The sequence below is a fragment of the Dreissena polymorpha genome, chromosome 5 (genome assembly GCF_020536995.1).
Source record: "Dreissena polymorpha isolate Duluth1 chromosome 5, UMN_Dpol_1.0, whole genome shotgun sequence".
NCBI lineage: Eukaryota > Metazoa > Mollusca > Bivalvia > Myida > Dreissenidae > Dreissena > Dreissena polymorpha.
In genome coordinates, this window is record NC_068359.1 from 47,301,456 (window position 1) to 47,326,901 (window position 25,446).

Genomic DNA, 25,446 nt, shown 5'->3' on the forward strand with positions numbered 1-25,446 from the left:
GCGCGACAAGCTAGAGATAACGACTTAAAAAAAATTATGGATACCAAATGTAACGCATGACACGTACTTAATATTGCACATTATTAAAATAAAATCTAAACCAACAACAAACAAATAAATATTAACGGATATGAAAATGCTGATATGATTTTTTTCAAATGGAATTTTGAAATTTCTTTCGAGGTAGTTTTTCATTCTAATATAACGCTTAATCATATGCAAACAAATTGAAATTTGATTAAAAATGTATATGTGTTGTATGTGTTTAGATAACATTACCACAGCAGAGTTTTAATGTTTAATGTGAAAAATAACACATGCCAAGTGGTATAATGGGGTTTCTTGTTCACTAACTTTTTATCTATATCTGCGACGTAAATCGGACCATAGTAGCAATCGCGACTAAAAAACATATGATTATAACCTCGTTGACATTTGTTCATCGAAAGTAAAGCTTAAACGTCAGATATGGAGGTTCTCCGTATGTCAATGTTAATTGAGGTAAGTATAACGGTCAATTTGATTCATTAATTCAATTTGCTTACATTATAAAAACCTGCCACGCATAATAAATTGATTGACAATAATTAAAGTATTTTTTGTAAAAATCTCTTTGATATATTTATCTTATCACACCGTTCGTCTGAATATAAGGTCTGTTTTGCCCGATACAGAATAACAGAAAGAAGCTCCTTGCGAATCTTATATTTTTTGAACGTGTTTATTATATTTGGAACTTGTTTTGTTGGCTCTATTGTGGTATGTATCATGAAATTGAATTCTTACTTTGTCTACTTTAAAAAATACAACAGGTATGTGGTAATGAATCCTCGTAAAACACGTAAATTATAATATAATAGTATATTATATAATATAATATTATATTATATTATATTATATCATGTTATATATTGCGTGAATATTCCCGTAAGTGGCCTCTATGAAGTTTCAGTAACCTTTGGACATGCTTATCATTTTGTATAATCTAATTGTATTAAACTTAACACTTTTTAAAATAAATCTTCATTTAAGACTTAATCATACAGCTATCACCAATAGCAATTAGCCGAAATTAGGCTTTCTGATCGGAAGTACGTACTTTGAATTTGTCATAGCTTTATATTTTGCACAACCTTGCTTCCCCTTACCTAACAAGAATGCAATTAGAAAACTGACAAAAGTTAGACACATTTCATTTGAATATAATAGGTCGATCTTATTAGAGGAAAATTATCCGAAAGGTAATCGTAAGTGGTCTTATAATTGCTCGGTTAAAAAGCAAGTAAGGCCAACAGACGTTTATCTATGTTTATGCAAATGCGCAATCCCGAATAGCAACAATAAGGTAATCAATTACTTGTATTGTAAAGCCAGTATCCATTTTAGATATAAAGTGAGCACAGAGGTGAGGTATGTTCCTGCCTAAAAAAGGGAAAATGTGTGTAATAGAAATTGGTGATACTATTTTTTTTGAAGATAATCAATGGAACAAAATGTATTGCCAATAGCTAAGCGTTGTGTTCAATAAAATACAGTTTTCATTTATTATGTACACTTTTCTATCCACCTCTGATTAAAATATTATTGATAAATATTTAAAAGCTTTAACTTTTGTATCACCTTTCACATAAATCAAAATGCTTACAGACGCAAACCATACGCATATTACTGGAGCGGCCTTTTGCGTCACAAAAGCGCCATTTCCGATATCAGATACTGATCAGGTGATTTAAAATCTTTATAGATAAGAGGAGTGTTGACCACCCGACAGAGGAAGAAACCATTGCTAGGAATATAAGGAACCTCGTAATAAAACGCATACTAAAATCCATTTTATACGACTGCACTTTTAAACAGGATTTAATACCGAACATTATTGGATAAAATATGGCAGGTAAGTGGAATTCTGCATTTTTTAAACTGAGCTTTCTTCATGTTTGTGTGTCATATGAATCGCTCCGATACATCGGCAAATTGTCGTTTATTTTACAGAAGACGTGTGCACATTTGAAATATTCAAACCAAACCAAACTGGAAAATTGTGAAAAACATTAAGGGTAACATGACAAAATACGACAAAAAAAGTTTTACTAAAGACTCAAGTAATTCATTTATAACTGCGTTATCATCAATTTTACGGGTATTGTCACTAATTATAAAACGTGAAACTCTACAAAAAATAAATAAACGTCTATCCGATACATTTCTTATTTAATAATCGTACAATAACATGATTCAATAACATTATTGCTTATTTGGTATCTCGAGACAGAAACATATTTATAAATTTTGTCGCTAAAATGAATGTTAATTCAAGTAGTATGTGATCGATCTTATAAAAAATATAGTGTTCGTTCAATTGCAAATGATCTGTTTTACACTTATGCTACAGTTTTTTCTGTTGATAACTGTCAAAATAAATTATTAATGTAAAGATTTGGAATTTCGAACACGGTAATTTTGTTTGATAATTATATGGAACTGAACTTTCTCGATAATGAATGGCAAAACAAACACTTGACATATGAATCTCAATATTTGAATACAAAGTATTTTGACTACGGAACGTTCATTGTCAGGACGAAAGAAAAAGCTACTGCGAAAAAGGTTTCAAGCATGTAAATTTTGTTAGCTGAAAAAAAAACAACAAAACATGCACCATATCTAAATATATAATCTGTTAAGGCACGTTTCACCCATACACGTATTAATAATCCGCGAATATCTCTATGATTGTCGTATTATTTGAACGCATTTTTGTGTTTGTGCTCTTCTTAGGAACATGATTTTTTTGTAGCCTTTCATTATTATATAATTTTCTCCAAAAGCATTTTACCCATAGTATTTATTTGAGTGCGCTCATTCATGTCGCCTTTTAGGTTGCGGTACACCATCCGATATAACAGGCGGCTCGGTGCTCACAACCGGTCCATACAGGAACGGTTCCTATGCCGTATATACGTGCACCAGCGGATACGTGGTAAGCTGTGATGTATCATTATGACAACATACGATAAAATACATCACAATATGGGTTCGATTTGCCATTGCAGGCTAGGTTACCACTGAAAAGCACCCGGACACTCTGTAATAGCCCAAGTACATAATGTTTACTAAAAGTACCTTCGAGAAGGGTCGAGTGCCGTTAAGCGTATTTCCGTACCCAGGGTATATTGTAGTTTACTAAATAGTACCCGGGGTATTTTGTTGTAGTACATAAGTCGATAACGACCAATCGGGTATACGATTCATCATACGATACATAACACAATACAAGGATCGCAATAATGCATGACTGGTTGAACTAAAATTACCAGCACGTATATTTTATAAATAAATTATTATTACCCAATATTCAAAACATGACCCGTTAATTTACGAAATTAATTAGTATAAGCATATGTATGCAGCCGTTTGAATTCCTAAACACAGCGTTATAAATAGTTGTTTACCATTTATCCGAAGCAATAATTTATTCATGTGTGTGTTTTTCCCAAAATGTACACGCATAAGTATGTAGTCCTTAAGACGATATATTACGCTAGGAAGCTTTTGCAAAAAATATATCAAATCAGAGAAAACATATTGCATTTTATCCTGTCACATGCCTTTAAATCAGCCCGATAACCAGAGCATAATATCCCAAAATATATTAGGCTAAATGACCACGTGACCTCGAATATTCGTCAGTTGCTCTGTTTTACTGTGAAATGACGTCATTGTTTACGAAATGACGTCATTATTCCAGCGAAACTCTCCAGTTACACTCTTTAACAGTATAAATAGACGGTGAAAAAAGTATAAAAAATGTGACATGATAAATAGAATAATAGGTTGGTGACGTGGATGGAGAATGGTTATCTGGCTCGTCGGAGGATCTTATCGGGTGAGCCGAATTCCTCCGACTTGTCAGATAACCATTCTCCATCCACGTCACCAACCTATTTTTCTCAATATTCAGACATGGTAAAAAATCACACGACAGGAGAGACTCAATGTATGAATTACAAATACAACGGTCTAAACTATAGTATGCATTATCAATGAAGAACCTTTAAATTATTTAATTCTTGGATGGTAACAAATATACGGATAAACGGATATTTGATAAAACGAAATTAACACTTATGTACGCCATCTATGTAATCCGAATAGCAAAAGAGGATTCGAATACTTGATTAAACGGAATTACCTTTAATGTACTCACTTTATGATCATTATCGTATACATGTAGTTCTACTCTTATCTGTATAATATACATTGTTGACAGACTGAAATAAATCAGTAAATTGGCTAAACGCTCAGAGGGTGGCCGTGACAGTAACACATCACTTTGGTGATACTTGCATAGTTGCTTGGCACTAGCGCTTTCTTGTTTCGTTAAATAGTAATTCCTTTCCGATAATTGTCACTAATTGAATGCAATCACGGGTGCAACACAATTTGCACTTATTAACTTAAGTTAAAGTATGCACTATTGTGAAAACATGTGCTCTTTCTAGTCATATTTAAAGTTGTTTCATGGGTCAATCAATATTTTTATGTAATAAAATGCATTACATATACAGTTGTATCTTTCTTTGCCATTTTCCAAACATAATAATCTTGCAGTCAATAACTAACTTGGTTTTTACTCCGACAGATGTCCGGTACGGCGTACATAGAGTGCCTGAATGGAATCTGGAGCGTGGATCTGCCTGCGTGCTCTAAACAAGACTACAACCAGGTCTACAACTACATCACAGACAACCACCAGGGTAGGTCTGTCCACTTGTCCGAAGAACCATGTAAACTACAATAAGACGGTAGGTCCGTACGCATAACCACTTACCATTTATGTATAAGAAATCATTTTAATACAATACTTCGCTAGGTATTACCATTCATGTGTAAGTAACAATTTAAATTTCAATAAAACGGTAGATCTGTCCTTATGAACAGCCATTCATCCATATGGAACCATTTAAAAAGTATGAAAAATGAAAATATATATTGTTAAAGCAAGTTTTTCTTACAATAGGCGACGCATCAGTACGTGAAGACTTGCTCGTCACTTTTTGGGCACACAAAGTAACGTCCCATGCACTCTGAATTGCATCCATAAAATCCGTATCGTTTGAAACCGTCCAATACTTACGGAGCGATGTTCTGCAAAGGAACAATGTTCTGCAGCGAAACAATGTTCTGCAACGGAACAATGTTCTGCAACAGAACAATGTTCTGCAACGGAACAATGTTCTGCAACGGAACAATGTTCTGCAACAGAACAATGTCCTGTGCAGCAAATTTATGAGAAGGTATTCCGCGAAAGTCCAAAACCATTAATGGCCACAACTTCCAGTTATCGAATAATATGCGAACATTCTTTCATTTTTATGCCCGATATTTTATGATTTCTAAATATGCACTTTATGATATTGTCATTTCTTGTTAAGCTTATTTTAATTTCAACTGATTTTGATATAAATTGAATTAAATTCCATCTAATAAATTCGAAAAACGAACCGCACTATGAAAAAATAAATTATTTATCCTGACATAAGTACTAAATATAGGATCTGGCACGTGTTGTCTAATTATACCATATTTTATTAAACGAGTTCAGGAATTTTGTTAGTAAGCGAGCCTTTGGCGAGCTTACTACCGAATTTCCTGGACGAGTTTTATAAAATATGGTATAATATGACAAGTGTCAGATCTTTTTAATCACATGCTTTTTAATGAGCATATTAAATAAATATTTACGCAAACATAATGATAAATCTAGAATATTGTTTACATTTCCTGACGTCATTTGGAATGCCTCGGCTTTTACAAAGCAAAATAACATAATGCGATTGATCAATAAACGAAAACTAAGCCAATGAAAACGCTTTAAAATGTTGTATTACACATGTGTTATATAACAAAATATGTAATTGTTCTATTACATTGGAAACAGGGTATAGCATGTGATAAACATATTTCAGATATTCCTAATTGGCTGTTATGGATGTTCGGGGCTATAGCTGGTCTACTCATCCTCCTGCTACTCGCGTGTGTTTTTGCCTGGTGCCTTCAATGCCTAGGGTATACACAGTGCATCTTACATAGTGTATAGGTTCAATGATTACGTTTAAATCTTGATGTTATAAAGTAAAGTTAAGTTAACTTAACGCTACTATAAGGTCAATTTAATGATCCTAATGATCGGATATATATACTATAGATCAAACAAAATAATATGTATATTTAACCAACGATATTTTACCGGTATATCACCATCAAAAAATCGAATGCAGTTTTCTTTCAAATAACATAGGCATAGTCTTAGAGAACAATCAATAGTGCGAGTGTTTGAGCAAATTCAATCATAACCAGATTTTTTTTATTTGCAGATGTTTCGGACGGGGTTCATTGTTCGGAGAAATGAACCCTCGTGGCTCGCCCTGTATGTGTTGTAGGCGACAGAGGTATAAATTAAATTTATATTATACAAAATCAATATCATCAATAACAAACACTTTACGTACCTCACAGTCATGGAGCGTTTGTTTGGATTGATAACGTTGTTGAAACGGAAATAAAGCTCTTTTAAAATAGTATGTTAAACTGAAATTTACAGGTTATTAGCAGTATATCGATTACAGTCAAAAAATGATTATCATGTTAAGGTTCAAAAGGATATAATACCTAGTTGGTTAATTGCATTATATGCGAGAGTGTCAATAACCATATCAATGTGCTAAACTTATTCTATAGTTATTTCTCTCCCAGTCATGCAAAATTCTATAATGCTTCAATGGTGTAACACAATGGTAGAAATGTGATTTATAAATAGTATTAGCACGTAGCATTTTTTGGCAGATAACTGAATATTTTCATAAATCCCTATTTTATGAGCTACGACACAGCTCGCCGGAGTTGTTCGACGTTTCCGCGCAAGTACGAGTACGATGAAGACAGTCGGCGGTATCACCTTGACGACAACGGCATGGCATGCTACTACGATCACAAGAACAAATCACATGGAAAAATTGTGCATTATGGGATAGATGGTTCATCAGAGGTATTGACGATATTCGTTTTAAATGTGTATATTTTAGACCTTAAGACCTTTGACCATTAACAGAAAACAAGTAAAATGCATCTCACGTGACACTACATAAGTCCCTGCATGATATGCCTGTCAGAAATAGCAAAACTAGGATTTGGCACAAAACCACAGATGAGCATGGGAGTTATACGCAACACATCGCAAAGTCATGAGAAAAACGAGACATAATTATAATTGAATTGAACTGGGAACTGTTTTTTTAAATTTCATTTAAGTTGTTCATTTAATGCATGCGCTTGATACATTCACCGGATTAAAATCTCAAACATCACATTAATGAATGAACCTAAATGAACCTTAAGCCTAAAACATATTTTTTAATTGTTGATCCCTCAGAGATTCGTATCTGGCCGTCCGCATTAAAAGGCTCTCGCCTTAATATAGTGCTAATCTTACAATGTTACTGTGTCATTTGTATATATAAGCTTACATGAGCGATCATCATATTGACATTCATTATAAGGAAATGAAATACGCCAAATTATTTCATCGTTAAGCATATTGGAAACTTTTTATTTTAGCAATTTTAGTGATGATTTTTCAGAACCGACAAAAAAAAAACAAAAAAAAAACGGAAACACAAATTTATAAAATTAACCTTTCCTAATGAGATTGATCTTTTTCAAGTGGCATAATAATTTGATGTTGACATTTAATACAAATCCAATTAAACATTAAAGTACCTACCAAGCATTAACAAGTTACGGAAACACAAAGCTACCTTTGACCTTGAACTAATTTATTTACGTTTCACCGAGGAGCGATACGAATTGTCCGAATCACATCAACAGGTCAAAAGGAATATTACTCTTATGAATTATTAAAATCCACCAAGGACTTCAAAAGTAACCGAGAGGAAACGATGCTATTTGGCTTGGAATTAGGATATTGGCCTTTCACCGAAGAGTTTGTTAGGTGTACGCGACGTGTCGTTTAGCTTTTGAGAATAATAAATAAATCACAGTTACATAAATATATTTCAAATACGGACGGCAACATTAACCCATCTAAAAAAAACAACCACTACTAACTATTTAAACGAATTGAATTTATTTTGTTCAGGCCTCAACTCCACGACCAACATTCGTGAATGCGGTAAACGAGGTGATCGTAGAGAGGCGAACTCAGCCCGCAAAAGAAATCCTTGCATGGAAACCGCACACCAACTCCGTCCGAAACATCAACACCAGTACGAAGTAGCAACTTGGAATGATGTTTTTTTTATCGCGCTGTATGAGCAAACGTGGAAGAAACGAAAGCTGAAACACTTTTTTTGTAGATTACACAATTTTGAAAAATAATTTATAAGCGTCGGCGTGAAATTTTTTGGCTAAAAATATTAGTTCAAGGACAAGTAAATTCGAGGAATTCTGGGCTGTTATTCATAAAGCTCCTAAATGTAAACTAAAGAAAATAATTTTGCTCTTTCATTTTGGTGTCTTTTCTCATTTAATTGGTTTTATATTTAAGAAAAATTTTGCAAAGAAGGACTATATGTTGGCATTACAAAACTGACACCATTAGAATTTCAACAGAAAATTTGATTTTAAAATTTTCCCTTAAATCCAGCTTATGTAAAGATTTGCCTTAGGAGCTATATGAATACCAGCCCTGATATGGTTAAAAAACAAGGGATTTGTGTCGGTCATTTTCCGATGTGTTTGTGTACAATTCTTTTTTTGGTCAAACTACAAAATGATCGAAACTTAATGTTCAACGAAAATATTGATGTTTCAGCACTTCTGAATCAGGATTCGTTTTACAACACGTATTTATTGCCAATAATTATAAAAAAATTCTGACAATATCCACAACAAATTAAACTATGGATTGCATATTTAGATCTTATTATATAAATTATGATATTTGCTTGACGTTGAGCTCTTATTATTTAGTGAAATAAAAATATATATTATTTTTTATATTTGACTTTTTAATGTAACCACAATGTCTTGATCATCATTTGTGTTATTTTTTTTCAACTTTCTCATGAGGTCCAAACGCAACAGCACAAAATTAAAGGAATCGTCTATTTTGACATTTCAAAACAATATTGAGAAAAGCACTGACAATTGACTGTGAGTTGCACCGCTTTTGGAGACCGACGCTACATCTGATTTCAGAGCAATTTTTTGTAATTAAAACAACATTGCAGATAAACTTATCAGTTTAAACATGTTTATTTCCAACAGATAAAGATCGTTATACATAAACTTTCATATAACATTTATAATATCTAAATGCTCGAACCGGATCGGAACGAAATACCAGATCTTATATATTTCCTCTACCTAAGTTTACATTTGGTTGCCTGTTGTCCCACGAAATGCAATAAATAAATAAAAACTCCGATTGTAGAGCCCTATTAGCCAAGTAAAGGTAATGGTTGCCAGTTTAAAGGTGTAGCTGCTAATGAAGTAGGCAACAGTTTGGGGAAAGAAAAGATGTTTTGAGAGACTTGTTTGGTGCAAAAAAATTGTTTGACAGCTGTTCTGTTGCAAACTTAATATCAAATTGCTAACTTAAAAATAATACAAGTGTGCACTGCATCATTCACTTTAGTATTTGTTTAGGACTCACTAGTGTCGTCTCCATATAGAATGGTTCCAATGCATGCGTCCAAATGTAAGGATAAAGTGTTTATTAGTTCGCCGCAAATATGTACAAACTGAATGCATTCGAATTTTGCATCGACATTTATGGCTTTAAAAGGATTAAAGTAAACTGAACATTTACTAAATATCAGCCCGGCTGAAAAGTATATATATGGCCATTTACAATATGGCTACAGTTTCATTCAGAAATTTACGATCTTTAAAAGACTGATATCATCATCAAACTAATTTATGTGTGACTGTATGCCAGCGGCAATGTAGATAATTCATACACTAGACACAAACGTGGACCTTATGCCCAAGTCCCATATAGATGCCGGATTAAGACGGATCATTTCCGGCACGATCCGGAATAGGGACCATGTAGCAGCCTTTAAGATCCGTGTCGATCCTTGTAGATCCGGACACGTCCATAAATAGCATTGGTGTTCCGAAAGGCCAACGCATATGTTTTGTTCTAAACTGCCGTGTTGACTTGTCACCTTACGATAACATGGCAGCATCCAGGATAGTCCGTGTAGCTGACGTATATGGTCCGTGGACAGCCGCACGTATGCCTTGGTTGTCCATGTGTGTCATTGACAGTGGGTAGAGAGTTTAGATCCCAGATCATGAGGCAATTGAATGGTTGTATCCGGGCCTTTTTTGGCAGTTACAGAGAACACGCATGTACAGTTCAATTGCATTGCTGCCACTACAGATTAGCACTAAGCTTCGAGAAGGAAGACGGTGCAAACGCGGACCAATACGTAAATACACGGTTGATACACGCACAGTCCCGTAATAACACGGACGATACCGGATAGACAGGGTGCTAACAATGACCTTCTCGGTCTTAACACGACGAAAACACGGAGGATCATGAAGGAAGACCGAATAACACGGAGGATGGTAGATGTTTATATAAATACGGGCACTTTAAAACTATAAAAAATCTCAGCTCTTTATTGAATCTAAATGATTTTGCGAAAGTGGTATTACCAAATGAACGCTGATGTTTTCTTTTTATTCATATCGCATCGTTGTTTAAACAGTGTTGAGACATGTGCACGTCGCGGCGAACGATTACATTCTTGAATATGCCATTCAGGCGTTTTAGTATACAGAGCATTGTTTACACAATATTTTAAAGCTCTGATAACAGGTTAACATAAAATAATCATATTTAAGAATAACACAGCGATACAAAAATGAGTTATCATTAATCTTTATTTCTTAACGCTATATGGTAATTTTCGAGAATCGACTGGAGTGATTATTTGGGATTATATAAATACATTAATTATGATTAACCCGCTTTCGTGCGAAATACTAAAATATTGTGTGGTGTGTCAGCAGATTTAGTGGTTCGTTAACGTTGATTCATTCATTTGTAAACATATTTAATATAAACTATATAATACCCCCTTGTTTTACATTACATGTAATTTGCGGAACAGTTTCTATAGACAACGGCTTATGCATATCACTCCATCATAGAATGCTATTGTTTATTTGTGTTCATGTTATACCGACAAATATCCTTACTTAGTACATATCATATATGTTTGTTATGCAATTTTACATTGAAGTTATTAATCGGTAAAGGTATTAAACCGGTGTTAGGTGACAAAAAATATATCATAAGAATAGCCTTCCTCATATCATAAAATATAAACAGGTCAACTCAAAACCACATCGAAAGACACATTTTCAGTTATAAGATTTCCAAACAATGCCTGTGTATCGTTTTGGATAGGGACATAAATCCTTCATTTTTCGTAAAATACAAAAACAGGATTACAATTTTTGCAAACAGAAGATACGATGTTTCAGTAACCTCTAAATGCCAGGTTAATAAGGGATCAAGGAATCGAATGAGTTATGTTAAATGTTGGTTTACAATAAATAAAGGGCACTTCAGCCATTTCAAAACGATGTTGTTTTCTTATCTACATTTAACGATCTAGATATTTTAACTCATAACTAAAACGCGAACTGACATTTCTTAACCTACAGTTGGAGGGGACGTAACCAAAAGAACATAATTATATATAGTCAGGTCCAGTATTCGGACAGTTCTGCACCTATTAGTATGGTGTCATTTGTTATGTTCTAAGTATACATATTCGTATTGTGCATTGGAATGTGTTTCTTTCTTTGTTTGGATGTGTATTATTGTGCTTTAAATATCAAACTTTATGTTATAGCTGCATTTAATTTACAAAATGAACACATTTATGTTCACTTTATATATATATGTGTGTTTTTCCGTTTCATGCAAGCATGTTCTATGAAAGCTGCATAAACAAGCATTTAAACGCATATTTGAAGAAATTGAGTGCAAATTATCTTATTGATGTAACAACTGAATTGATATGATGGCATATATGATGACGATGAATGTGTGATTATTATTATACTACTACTAAACATCTACTACAACTACTAAACAACTACTACAACTACTACAACTACAACTACTACAACTACTACAATAACAACAACTACAACTACAACTACTACAACTACAACTACTACAACTACTACTACTACAACTACTACAACTACTACAACTACAACCACCACCACCACCACCACCACCACCACCACCACCACCACCACCACCACCACCACCACCACCACCACCACCACCATCACCACCACCACCACCACCACCACCACCACCACCACCACCACCACCACCACCACCACCACTACAACTACAACCACCACCACCACCACCACCACCCCCACCGCCACCACCACCACCACCACCACCACCACCACCACCACCACCACCACCACCACCACCACCACCACAAATTATTATTATTATTATTATTTTAAACTCTTCTATGTATATGTGTTGAGTATGCACTAAATGAATTAATTTACACATAAATCCAGTTTTATTCTGGGCGTAACCGGTTGTTCTTATTAAACCAAAGATAAATAGCCTTAAAAAATAGTGATATGTGACTTTTACCGTTCAATTAAACTCTTTAAATTTGTGAAAGAAATGCAAATAAAGAAGAACATTTCGGAAATATCGTCTCCTTTTAAGATTATTGTAGCTATTAGACATTAAAGTACTAAAACTGAAATACATCAATCGCACATAATTAATACACAGACTGAAGACGAGGTTCATCCTGTCATTGATTTCAATACGGAATGCAAAATGTGCTTTATAACTTGAACCATTATAATAGTGTCCTTGTCGTTTCAGGTTACACCTCATACGAACAGCACAATGCGTAAAATTTCTGCCGTGAAACCCGATGATATTGCATGCCACACACTCATGAAGTGCGCAATAAAAATGCGAGCACAAAACAATGTCATAACTACAATGCTAAAACGGTAAAACGTTACGACATTAACGAAAATACTTCGACAAAAATGGCTTCACGAAACCCATGCTAATCCTTCTATGCTGTTATGGACAAACGATGACTTCGTTACACCCTGTATGCAGTTAAGCCTATTTATTAACGCACTTGCTAATTAATGCCGTGTGTGGTCACCAATCATGAATTCTTCCAGGCCAAGTATCGCGTGTTTTCGTACCCATTTCTTTGTTCAAAGGTGCAACGTATTGTAACCTTAATCTTGCTCCATTGTACAAGATGAAAGTACTTTCTATAGTAAACGATTGTTGCTTCAACTGTGTTGAGCTTTTGATGTTGCGATTATTCTGTTTGTGTTTGCATGTTAATCAATTACATAGCATATACTATTTTGTGCATATAATGTTTTGATGTTTCCAAACTATGATGGTTAGTTATGTACAGTTTATTCATAAAGTCCCAACAAATGCTTAAAGTATGCAAATTGGCGACAAATAAACAGCATGAATAAAGATATAATAACATGCCCGACTTATTGATTCAAGACATAATTTGTGCATACGTGACCAGAATTTCCTAAATCCGTTAATGTATAAATTATAACAAAATATTCGCTTTGTGATGTTCTACTTCAAGTGTGAGTAATTGATACCTAGGTACTTATTAAGAATTTGCATGCAGTAAACAGACAGATTGTCACGTATTAAAGTTTTACACTGAACTGTAAAAAGATCTATTAGATAAAATATCTATTAGATATAAAGCGCGTTATATCTAATCTTATACATCAATAAAGATCTAAGTTAATTTATAAACATGTTAAAATCATTTAAAACAAATACAAAATTAAATGTTTTAACTTTTTTAAATTTCTATAATGTGAGTGTCGTCAAACCCACAAAATGTATCTTGTTAGTTTAAACGAAATACGGACGGATCCTTTAGTAAGAAAACGTGGAGAAAAAAATCCAAAAAGAAACATCCAATATGCGTAAAGAATGTTTAACGGTTATGGTTATATTGCATTTTTAACAATTCTGTAATAATCGTAACATTCTGTTTTTGGTCCGTTTATACTGCAAAGCTAGATAAACTCATATAGTGCGGAACAAGAGGAATGATTTCACAAAACGACACTCGACAACTTTCTAACAGCGGCGTTTTTTTTAAATTCATGTGGCGTGTCCATAAATGAAATTCCAATACTTGTTTTCTTCTATTTTACAATTGACACAACCTACAAGTACGCCAATACCACTGTTCTTGTCACATTCATGGGTTATAGTTGGCTGGTAAAGAATTAAAAATACCACATATTATACAGTTTCTAACGAGATTTGATATGACATGGCAAGCAAGTTCAATTGTCACACAAAAAGAGTTATCTGTTGCCGTAAAACAGCGCAACGATCTATCAATGGAAGAATTTGATGGTTTTGTATTCCTTAAGTGTTTATGGTAATCGACTTAAATAGTTCCGTTAACATTTGTCAAAATGAAATTCAATTTATTTGCTTATCAAAGCTAATAAAACAATTAGGAAGCTACGGCCGTGTCTTCCTCGATGTTTCCCTTTAGATGTGAGCATACTTATTAGTTTTTGAATCACAATTTTGTCAAGCATCAACTCATGAATTATTGAATGATGATAAGGTGTAATGAAATAGCATAGTCGTCGACATGATGACATATGCTTCACTTTAAAGCAATGGCGTGAACTATTTATATTGACAATATAATAGCTTTACGATTGTTCTATTTTATCGCATTTGCCTTCAGAAACGAATAATATACACACTGAATCAGGAAAGCATTTCTTCAACAAACATTGCTCGTGTAAATAATTGACCAAAACTATATATATATTTCGGCGCAAATAAATATACAATAATGATAAGCTTGTGAAACGGGAATCACTTAAATTTTCATAAGCGGATTAAATGCACGTACATTGAAGGATTCTTTTGTAAATTTAAATTGTAAAAAATCGAGCCTTCCATTAAGTACATTTTATTTATTTGTGTATATTTGTATGTTTAGTTTGAGCGCAATATCAGTTTGGACAAACACACGGTTATGATTTGAATAGTCTTAAAAATTATAATAACAAGGGAAAATATAAAATGAAACAATGTAGCTGCAATGGGAATCGAAGCCGGGACATTTAGAAGCAAATATTACTTGGTAACCTATACACCGCGCAAACTTTTGAAATAGTTTAAAGTAGTTAAATCCATATGCCGGTAATTTACGTTTTCGCTGAATTCTTTTTTATATATATTTCGATTGATGATTTTTAATAAACGAAAAATATTTTTTACATGTTTCCTAAGTCAGGAGTGTTAGTTTCCTTGTTTGAATACAAATCTTACGTTTTCAATATATACAATTTATTTTTAAATTGTCATTTTGCCGAAATTGTGAAAAAGTCCATTTGATACAAATATCAGTGTGCTAGACCAGTTACTGTGAACAAAGAACTTAAATAACTTTAGTATGTGTTCGTTTATTGTGAATATGGTGGTCTTAATGAACTCGTGTTTATATTGTTGCTCGTTTGGTTAATTCCTTAATCTGATTCGGAGACATTCAGTTCAGGTTCTGTGTCAATGCGATCGTTGTTTATGGGATTCCTATAGCCCATGAAGTTGTCTTAAATCTCGTTAACGCAGCAAAACATGTCTCATCGATCATGTGAAGTTTTGTCCTGTCATCGTTACGAAGATTATCAAGCCGGTGTGGAAGATAAATACATCGGGTTTATAACCCATAATGAGATAATTATCACTTAAATTGGTTTAAATTACACAATTAAGTCACCGTGGAATTCTATTAACGCAAAAACTATATTGTCTGATTTGCAAATCATTTAAACCAGGTTCATCATATTTGCACCACTTCGATTATTTCATGTATTTGAAATCGTCAAATTCGAAACACATAATTGTACTTGTTATTATTATAAATTATGTGTGACCTTGACCTTTGAGTTTGGAATAAGCGAATCATGTCCTCTAAACAGCATGAAACATTTTATTTGAATATTGCCGTTTAAATAAAATACAAGTCTGCATAACATGTATCACACCCAATATTAAAACATTGACCTTTAAGTATGACATTACATAAAAATTTGAGAAAGATTCAAATGACTTCCACGCAACATTGTCATAAAATAGTGGCCACGCAACATTGTCATAAAATAGTGGCCACGCAATATTGTCATAAAATAGTGGCCACGCAACGTTGTCATAAAATAGTGGCCACGCAACGTTGTCATAAAATAGTGGCCACGCAACGTTGTCATAAAATAGTGGCCACGCAACGTTGTCATAAAATAGTGGCCACGCAACGTTGTCATAAAATAGTGGCCACGCAACGTTGTCATAAAATAGTGGCCACGCAACGTTGTCATAAAATAGTGGCCACGCAACGTTGTCATAAAATAGTGGCATTTTACAAACTGTCCGATGAAAAATGATCGTATGTTGATTCAAAGCCAGTTATATTTTCCCACATGTGATAGTTTACCTATATGTGTGACCTTGACCTAAGAGCAAAGGAGACGGGTGACACCCCTTCTCCACAATGTAAAACTTTGTGGCGAATTAGTTTAAAATTGTCTTAAATTGTCTTATGAATGACGATAGTCAGGTCATGCTATATTATGTTCCTATTCGACCCTTTACCCTAGAAGGTCTAATTTCAATATTACCCGCCAAATACAGCAGTAAAATAACATAGCTATTACAATCATTGATGGTAGCACAATTGATCTTGACATTAATAATTATAAAAATAATTCTAAGGCTAAACTATATTTACACATTTCTAAAGATATTGCTTTGTATCACTTAGGCCCCATAATGCACGTCTTTATATTTTCTCTTTAAATCCATACAAATCATATGCGAAATTCTATGTTGGCTTTGCATTTGGTAATATTCAGTCAAACTGTGCAATATCATTTAACAAAGTACAGTCGTATTCACGATAATAACGTCAGTTATTACCAAAGCCTCGTCAAATAATAAATTGTGTGTCTTATGATAAAAGAACTTACCAAACAATTTAATGAACGGGCACCATTTCCATCAAATTCGGACATTTTCTGGATATTCAATTGCAATCATATGATTGACGTGATTTTGTTCGATATCTCGTTTTAGAACGAATGATATTGTACTTGACATTATTAACGCGAAGGTCAATCGGACAAGACACACACTATTGAGTTTCATTTTTGCAAAGCCACAAAATTCGCACTGAATGTTTTCTGTATATAACTCACCTCCAATAAGTATTGAGAGTTGTTTATACAGCAGAAGGCAAACATATAATTATAATGATAATTTACCATTTCACAACGCATTGCGCACGTTTCAGATTATTGTTTTTCAATGTTTATCATATAAAGCTTTATTAGATAAGTAATAGCAAACAATTTTTGCATGTAATAACATCTGCCGAAACTTATTTCAATTAGCGGTTGGACTGTATAAGATACATTGATAGAGGCGCGACAAGCTAGAGATAACGACCAAAAGATTTTTATGGATAATAAAAGCATTACCAAACGTAACGCATGACGCGTACTTAATATTGCACATTAGTAAAAAAATCCAAACCAACAACAAACAAATAAATATTAACGGTTATAGAAATGCTTGTTTGATTTTCTTTTAATGGAAATTTAAAATTTCTTTCAAGGTAGTTTCATTCTATTATAACGTTATCGTAATCATATGCAAACAAATTGAAATTTGAATAAAACTCTCAATGCGTTAAATGTGTTTAGATAACATTACAACAGCAGAGTTTTAATATTTTATATGAAAATTAACACATGCTACGAGGTGGAATGGGGTTTCTTGTTCACTAACTGTCTATTTACATCTGCGACGTAAATTGGACCATAGTAGCAATCGCGACTAATAAACATATGATTATAACCTCGTTGACATTTGTTCATCGAAAGTAAAGCTTTAACATCAGATATGGAGGTTGTCTGTATTTGAAAGTTAATTGAGGTAATTATAATGGTCAATTTGATTCCTTAATTCAATTTGATTACATTATAAAAACCTTTCAACCTCGCATTATGAATTGATTGACAATAATTGAAGTATTTTACAAAAACCTCTTTCATATATTTATCTTATCACATCGTTGGTGTGCATATAATGTCTGTTCCACCCGATAAAAGGAAGAAGCTCCTTGCGATGTTTATATTTTGTGAACGTGTTTATTAGATTTGGAACTTGTTTTGGTATGTGGTATGTATCATGAAATTGAATTATTTCTTTGTCTACTTTAAAAATGACAACATCTATGTAGTTATGAATCCTCGTAAAACACGTATAATATAATATAATCAGATATAATAAGATATAATTAGATATAATATAATATAAAACAAAAATATAATATAATATAATATATAACTTGCAAATTCCCGTAAGTCGTCACTAAGAGTTTTCAGTAACCTGTTGTCCTTCACATAAATTTGTATATGCTTATAGTATAAAACATTGCACTTATTCTTAATTAAACCTTCATTTTATCGTGAATCATTAGATATCAGCGATTGCAATCTGTTTTCGGATCGGAAGTACGTTCTTTGAATTTGTCATTGCTTTTTATTTTGCAGAACCTTGTTGCCCTTACCTAACAAGAAAACTGACAAAAAGTTAGAAACATTTCAATTGAATATAATAGTTCGATCTTATTAGAGAATAATTATCTCAAAGGTCATCGTGAGTGGTCTTATAATTGCTCGGTTCAAAAGCAAGTAAGGTCAACCTACGTTTTATCTATGTTTATGCGCAATCTCAAATAGCAACAATAACTTATTCAGCTACTCGTATTGTAAAGCCAGTACCCATATTCAGATATTAAGTGGGCACACAGGTGAGGTATATTTCTGGCTAACAAATTAAAAAAAGAGTGTAATAGACTAATGATAATACATTTTCTAGGAGAAAACCAAAAGAACACAATGTCTTGCCAATAGCTAAGCGTTGTGTTCAATATTATGCCGTTTTCATTAATTATATACACTTTTCTATCCGTCTCTGATTAAAATATTATTAATATCCATTTAAAAGCTTTAACTTTAGTATCATCTTTCACATAAATCAAAAAGCTTACAGACGCAAACCAAACGCATATTACTGGAGCGGCCTTTTGCGTCATAAAAGCGCCATTTCCGATACCAGATACTGATCTGGTGATTTAATATATTTTTAGATAAGAAGCGTGTTGACCACAGATGAAGCAACCATTGCTAGGATTATAAGGAACCTCGGGATAAAACTCATTCTAAATCCACTTTTAATTGACTGCACTTTTAAACAGGATTTAATACCGAACATTATTGGATAAAATATGGCGGGTAAGTGGAATTCTGCATTTTTTCAAACTGAACTTTTTCATGTTTGTGTGTCGAAATCGGTCGCTCCGAAAAGTTGGCAAAAAGTCGTTTATTTTACAGAAGACGTGCGCGTTTTTTAAGCATTCAAGACAACCCCAACAGGCAAAGTATTAAAAACATAAAGGGTAAACATGAAACATACGGCGATAGAAAGTTTACTAAAAACTCAAGTAATTCAGTAATAACTGCGTTACCGTCAATTTTACGGGTATTGCCACCAATTTTACGGATAAACTATGAAAATGAGAAAACGTGAAGCACTTAAAATTTATATTAAAAAGTGTAATCGATACATTTCTTATAAAATAATCGCACCATAACATGATTGCTTATTCGGTATCTCGACGGAAACGTATTTCTAAATTTGGTCGTTATAATAAATGTCCATTTGAGTAGTATGTTATCGATCATGTATAAAAGATATTGTTCATTCAAATGCAAATTATTTGTTTAACACATATGCTACAGTTTTTCTGTTGATAACTGTCCAAACAAAGTATTAAATTTAGGATTTGAAATATCAAACACGGTTATTTTGTCTGATAATTATATGGAACTTTCTCGATCATGAATGACAAAACAAGCACTTGACATCTGAAACTCAATCTTTGGATAAAAAGTATATTCATAATGCCTAAAAAGGTTTCAAGCATGTAAATTTCGATGGGTGAAAAAACAAAAACATGTAACATATCTAAATTTAAAATCTGTTAAGGAACGTTTTACCCATACACGTATTAACATACAGGTATTAATAATCCGCGAATATCACTATGATTGTCGAATTATTTGAACGCGTTTTTGTGTTTGTGCTCTTCTTGGGAAAATGATTTTTGTGTAGCCTTTCTATAATAGTATTTCTTCAAAAGTATTTATTACCCATACTAATTATATAAGTGCGCTCATTCTTGTCGCCTTTCAGGTTGCGGTACACCATCCGATATAACAGGCGGCTCTACGCTCACATCCGGTCCATACAGGAACGTTTCCTACGCCGTATATACGTGCACCAGCGGATACGTGGTAAGCCGTGCTGTATCATTATGACAATTTGCGCTAAAATACATCACAAGATGGGTTCGATTTGTCATTGTCGGCTAAGGTACCTCTGAAAATCACTCTTTAGTAGTCCAGGTACGGAAAATTTACTGAAAAGTACCTCCGAGAAGGGCCGAGTGCCGTTATGCGTATTTTCCGTACCATGTGTAGATTGTTGTTTACTCAATAATATTTTGCTGTAGTACATAAGTCAACAACGACCAATTTGGTATAAGATTCATCATACGATACAAAACAAAATACAAGGATCGCAATAATTCATGGCTTGTTGAACTAAAATTACCAGAACGTATATGTATGTAATCAATTATTATTGCGCAATTTGCAAAACAGCATCCGTAACAGTTCGAGATTGCTTAGTATAATAATATGTATGCATCGTTTTGCATTTCCAAACACAACGTTCTAAATATTTGTCTACCGTTTATCCTAAGCAATACTTGATACATGCCTGTGCCTTTTCCCAAAATGTGCATGCATACGTTTTTAGTCCTTAAGACGATATATTAGAAAGCTTTAACACAAAATAAATACAATCCGAGAATACATATTGCATTATTAAGACCTTGTAAAAAATCCTAAGGCAAGAGGGACTCTATGTATGAAGTACGAATGCAACAATATAAACTATAGTATTCATAATCAAATAAGAACCTATTAATTATTTAATTAATGTATGGTAAGATATGTCCGGATATATGGATACTGGTCAAGTATCCGGATAGTACAAAAAATTCGACCACTTAAACAAATGTACCCCTTGTGTACGCCATCTATGTATATCTATATAGCAAAATAGGATTCGAATACTGTATTAAACGGAATTACCCATAACGTACGCACCCTATGATCATAATCGTATACATGTAGCTCTACTCTAATCTGTTTACTAGACATCGTTGAAAGACTGACATATATCAGTAAATTGACCAAATGCTCAGCGGGTGCCCATGACAGTAACACATCACCTTGGTGATACTGGCATATTGCTTGGCACTGGCGCCTTCTTGTTTTGTTTAATGGTAATTTCTTCCCAATAATTTTCACTAATTGAGTGCAATTACGGGTGCAACACAATTGGCACTTATTAACTTACGTAAAGTCTGCACTTTTGTGAAACAACGTGCTCTGTCTAATCATATTAAAAATTGTTTCATTAGTCAATCAATATTTTTTTATGTAATGAAATGCATATCATATACAGTTGTATCTATCATTTCCATTTTCCGAACATAAAAAATCTTGCAGCCAATAACTAGCTTGGTTTTCACTCCGACAGATGTCCGGTTCGGCGTACATAGAGTGCCTGAATGGAATCTGGGGCGTGGATCTGCCAGCGTGCTCTAAACAAGACTACAACCAGGTCTACAACTACATCACAGACAACCACCAGGGTAGGTTTGTCCACATGTCCGAAGAACCATGTACAATACAATAAGACGGTAGGTCCGTCCGCATGTATAACCATTTACCATTTATGGATAAAAAATCATTAAAATACAATAATACGCTAGGGTATAACCATTCATGTGTAAGTAATAATTTAAAATTCAATAAAACGGTAGATCGGTAATTATGAACATCCATTCATCCATATGGAACCATTTAAAAAGTATGAATAAAATGAAAGTATCATGTTAAAGCCACTTTTTCTTACAATAAGCGACGCTACAGCACGTTTTTGGCTCAAAAAAGAGTTAAGTTCAATGCACTCTGCATTATATCCATAAAATCCGTATCGTTTGAAACCGTCCAATTCTTACGGAGCAATGTTCTGCAACGGAACAATGTTCTGTGCAGCAAATTTAAGAGACGGTTTTTAAGTTTCATATAATAACATTCGAAAAACGGACCGCACTTTGTAAAATAATATTATATGTCCTGACATAAGTACTAAACATATTTAAGATATTCCTAATTGGCTGTTATGGATGTTCGGTGCTATAGCTGGTCTTCTTATCCTCCTTCTACTTGCGTGTGTTTTTGCCTGGTGCCTTCAATGCTTTGGGTATACATAGCGCATTTTACATAGTGTATAGTGTCAATGGTAACGTTTAAAGCTAGATGTGATAATATTTAAGTTAACTCTATTATATGGTCAATTGAATGATCCTAATGATTGGATGTATTTATCAATACCACAAACCAAACAAATTAATGATATATATATTTAACCAACGATATTTTACCGTTTTATTACAATCAAATAATCTGACGCAGTATTCGTTCAAATAAAATAGGCATTTTCTAAGAGAATAATCAATAGTTTATTTGTGTCAGCAAATTCAATCATAACCAGAAAAATAATATCTTTTTTTATTTGCAGATGTTTCGGACGGGGTTCATTGTTCGGAGAAATGAACCCTCGTGGCTCGCCGTGTATGTGTTGTAGGCGACAGAGGTAGAATCTAGATTAATATTATACAAATCAATATCACCAATAACAAACACTTTACGTACCTCACAGTCATGGAGCGCTTTGTATGGATTGAGAGAGTTGCTAAATAAGAAAATAAAGCTCTTTTAAAATAGTATGTTAAGCTGATTGATAGAACATTAATGCTTAAAATTTACAGGTTTTTAATAGTAGAGCAATTAAAGACAAAACATGATTAACATGTTAACGTCCAAATTCATATAACACTCAATATTGTTATGTTAAAGTGGCTGACAAATATAGAATTAGCACGTAGCATTTTTTTGGCAGATAACTGAATATTTGCATTGGTCCTTATTTTATTAGCTACGACACAGCTCGCCATAGTTGTTCGACGGTTCCACGCAAGTATGAGTACGATGAAGACGGTCGGCGGTATCACCTTGACGACAACGGCATGGCGTGCTACTACCAGCACAAGAACAAATCAAATGGAAAAGTTGTCAATTATGGCATAGATGGCTCATCCGAGGTATTAAAGATATTCGTTTTAAATGTGTATATTTAACACCTTAGCACCTTTGACCATTTAACATAAAACAGGTAACAGACATCTTACATGACAATACATAGGACTCTGCATGATATGCGTATCAGAAATAGCAATACCTGAACAAGGATTTGGCATAAAACCACAGATGAGAATGGGAGTACCCAACGCATCGCAAAGACATGAGCAATGCAATGCAGAATTATAATTAATAGACTTGAGAACTGGTTTTTGGAATTTTATTTAAGTTCATTAAATGCATAAATTTGACATTAACCGGATTACAAACTAAAATATCACATTAATAAATGAATCTAAATGAACCTTAAACCTAAAACATATTTTGTAAATGTTGATCCCACAGAGATTCGTATCGAGGCCGTCCGCATTAAAAGGCCCTCGCCATAACCTATCGCTAATCTTGACAATGTACGTGTGGCATTAAAATCCGAACAAGCATAAAAAGTTACGGAAACACAAAATCACTAAGTTTGACCTTGAAATATTGCATTGACCTTTAACCAAGGAGCGATACGAATTGTTCGAATCATACCTATAGATCATGGGAAATAATACTCTTATGAATTATTAACATTCTACCAGGAATTTAAAAGAGCCGATGGTTAAAGAGAGGAAATTCTTTGGCCTGCAATGGTGACATTTACCTTTCACTGAAGAGTTTGGTAGGTGTAACATAAATATATTTCCAAAAGGTACGGAGGAAATCACTTTAAACACTTACCCACCTAACAAATCAACCAATACGGACGAACTGTGCGATTATTATATGGCCTGATCTCATCATAGGCATATATAGTTTTCGACAGAGTGTTTCCATTCCTAACATTACTTCTAAATCTATATAATGAGTGAAGGAAAGCTTTTAATACATAGAACTTAGGCGAATGGCGATATAGATATGGTGTCCGCTTTGCGACCGGTAGGTCACGGGTTCGATCACCACTGTGGGAGCATTCTTTAGATCTCTACAAAAATCACCAATTACTGGTTCTATCGAGGGCACGTAATCGAGAGCATTTCAATAAGCATAAGGTGACTTTTAATAGTCTAGCAAACATAAATAGGTTTAAACTAAATTGATTTCTTTTGTTTAGGCCTCAACTCCACGACCAACATTCGTGAATGCGGTAAATGAGGTGATCGTAGAGAGGCGAACTCAGCCCGCAAAAGAAATCCTTGCCTGGAAACCGCACACCAACTCCGTCCGAAACATTAACACCAGTACGAAGTAGCAACTGGCAATGATGTTTTGCATCGTGCTTTAATAGCATTCTTGGCAGAAACAAAAATTGTAGATAACAAAATACTGAAAAATAATGTATAAGCGTCGGCATGACATTTTGTGGTTACAAAATATTAGTTCTTGGACAAGTAAATTCGAGGAATTCTGACATGGTTAAAAACGAGGAATTTGTGTTGATCATTTTCCTATGTGTAAGTGTAAAATTCTGTGATCGGTCAAACTCCGAAATGATCGAAACTTGATGTTCCACGAATAATAATATGTTTTCAGCACTTCTGAATGATGATTATTTTTACGACTGACTAGGTATTTATTTCAAATATTAAAAATATCATGACAATATTCACAACCAATTAAACTTTGGAATGCATGTCTAATGATTTTAATTATTTTGTTTGTTTGAAGTTCAACTCTTAATGCCATTTAGTGAAATAAAATTATCCATTATTATTAATATTTTACTTTTTAACATAATCCCAGTAACTGTAATTTGTCTTGATCATCATTTGTGTTATTTTTTTCAACTTCCTCATGAGGTCCAAACGCAACAGCACAAAATAAAAGGAATCGACTATTTTTACATTTCAAAACAATATTTAGAAAAGCACTGACAATTGATTGTGAGTTGCACCGCTTTTGGAGACCGACGCTACATCTGATTTCAAAGCAATTTCTTTCAATTAAAACAACATTGCTGATAAACTTATCAGTTTAAACATG

At 33.6% G+C, this 25,446-nt stretch overlaps 1 protein-coding gene across 5 annotated transcripts in view; it reads left to right on the forward strand.

Moving 5' to 3' along the window:
• The first annotated feature begins 658 nt into the window (after window positions 1–658).
• LOC127832239 (uncharacterized) overlaps window positions 659–25,446 on the forward strand; it is a 45,848-nt gene continuing 21,060 nt past the window's right edge. Inside the window, exons 1-9 of one of the 5 annotated variants that reach the window (XM_052357549.1) lie at window positions 659–759; window positions 1,745–1,894; window positions 2,880–2,980; window positions 4,643–4,757; window positions 5,970–6,069; window positions 6,378–6,452; window positions 6,883–7,048; window positions 8,159–8,200; window positions 24,620–25,052. In XM_052357549.1, coding sequence (XP_052213509.1) covers window positions 1,888–1,894; window positions 2,880–2,980; window positions 4,643–4,757; window positions 5,970–6,069; window positions 6,378–6,452; window positions 6,883–7,048; window positions 8,159–8,200; window positions 24,620–24,715 — 702 coding nt within the window. In that variant the 5' untranslated portion in view covers window positions 659–759; window positions 1,745–1,887 and the 3' untranslated portion in view covers window positions 24,716–25,052. Of the gene's footprint in view, window positions 760–1,744; window positions 1,895–2,879; window positions 2,981–4,642; window positions 4,758–5,969; window positions 6,070–6,377; window positions 6,453–6,882; window positions 7,049–8,158; window positions 8,973–19,311; window positions 19,438–20,398; window positions 20,500–21,814; window positions 21,930–22,443; window positions 22,544–22,861; window positions 22,937–24,577; window positions 25,056–25,446 lie in introns of those variants that run through there. The other 4 variants (XM_052357550.1, XM_052357547.1, XM_052357545.1 and 1 more) reach the window with 4 other exon arrangements.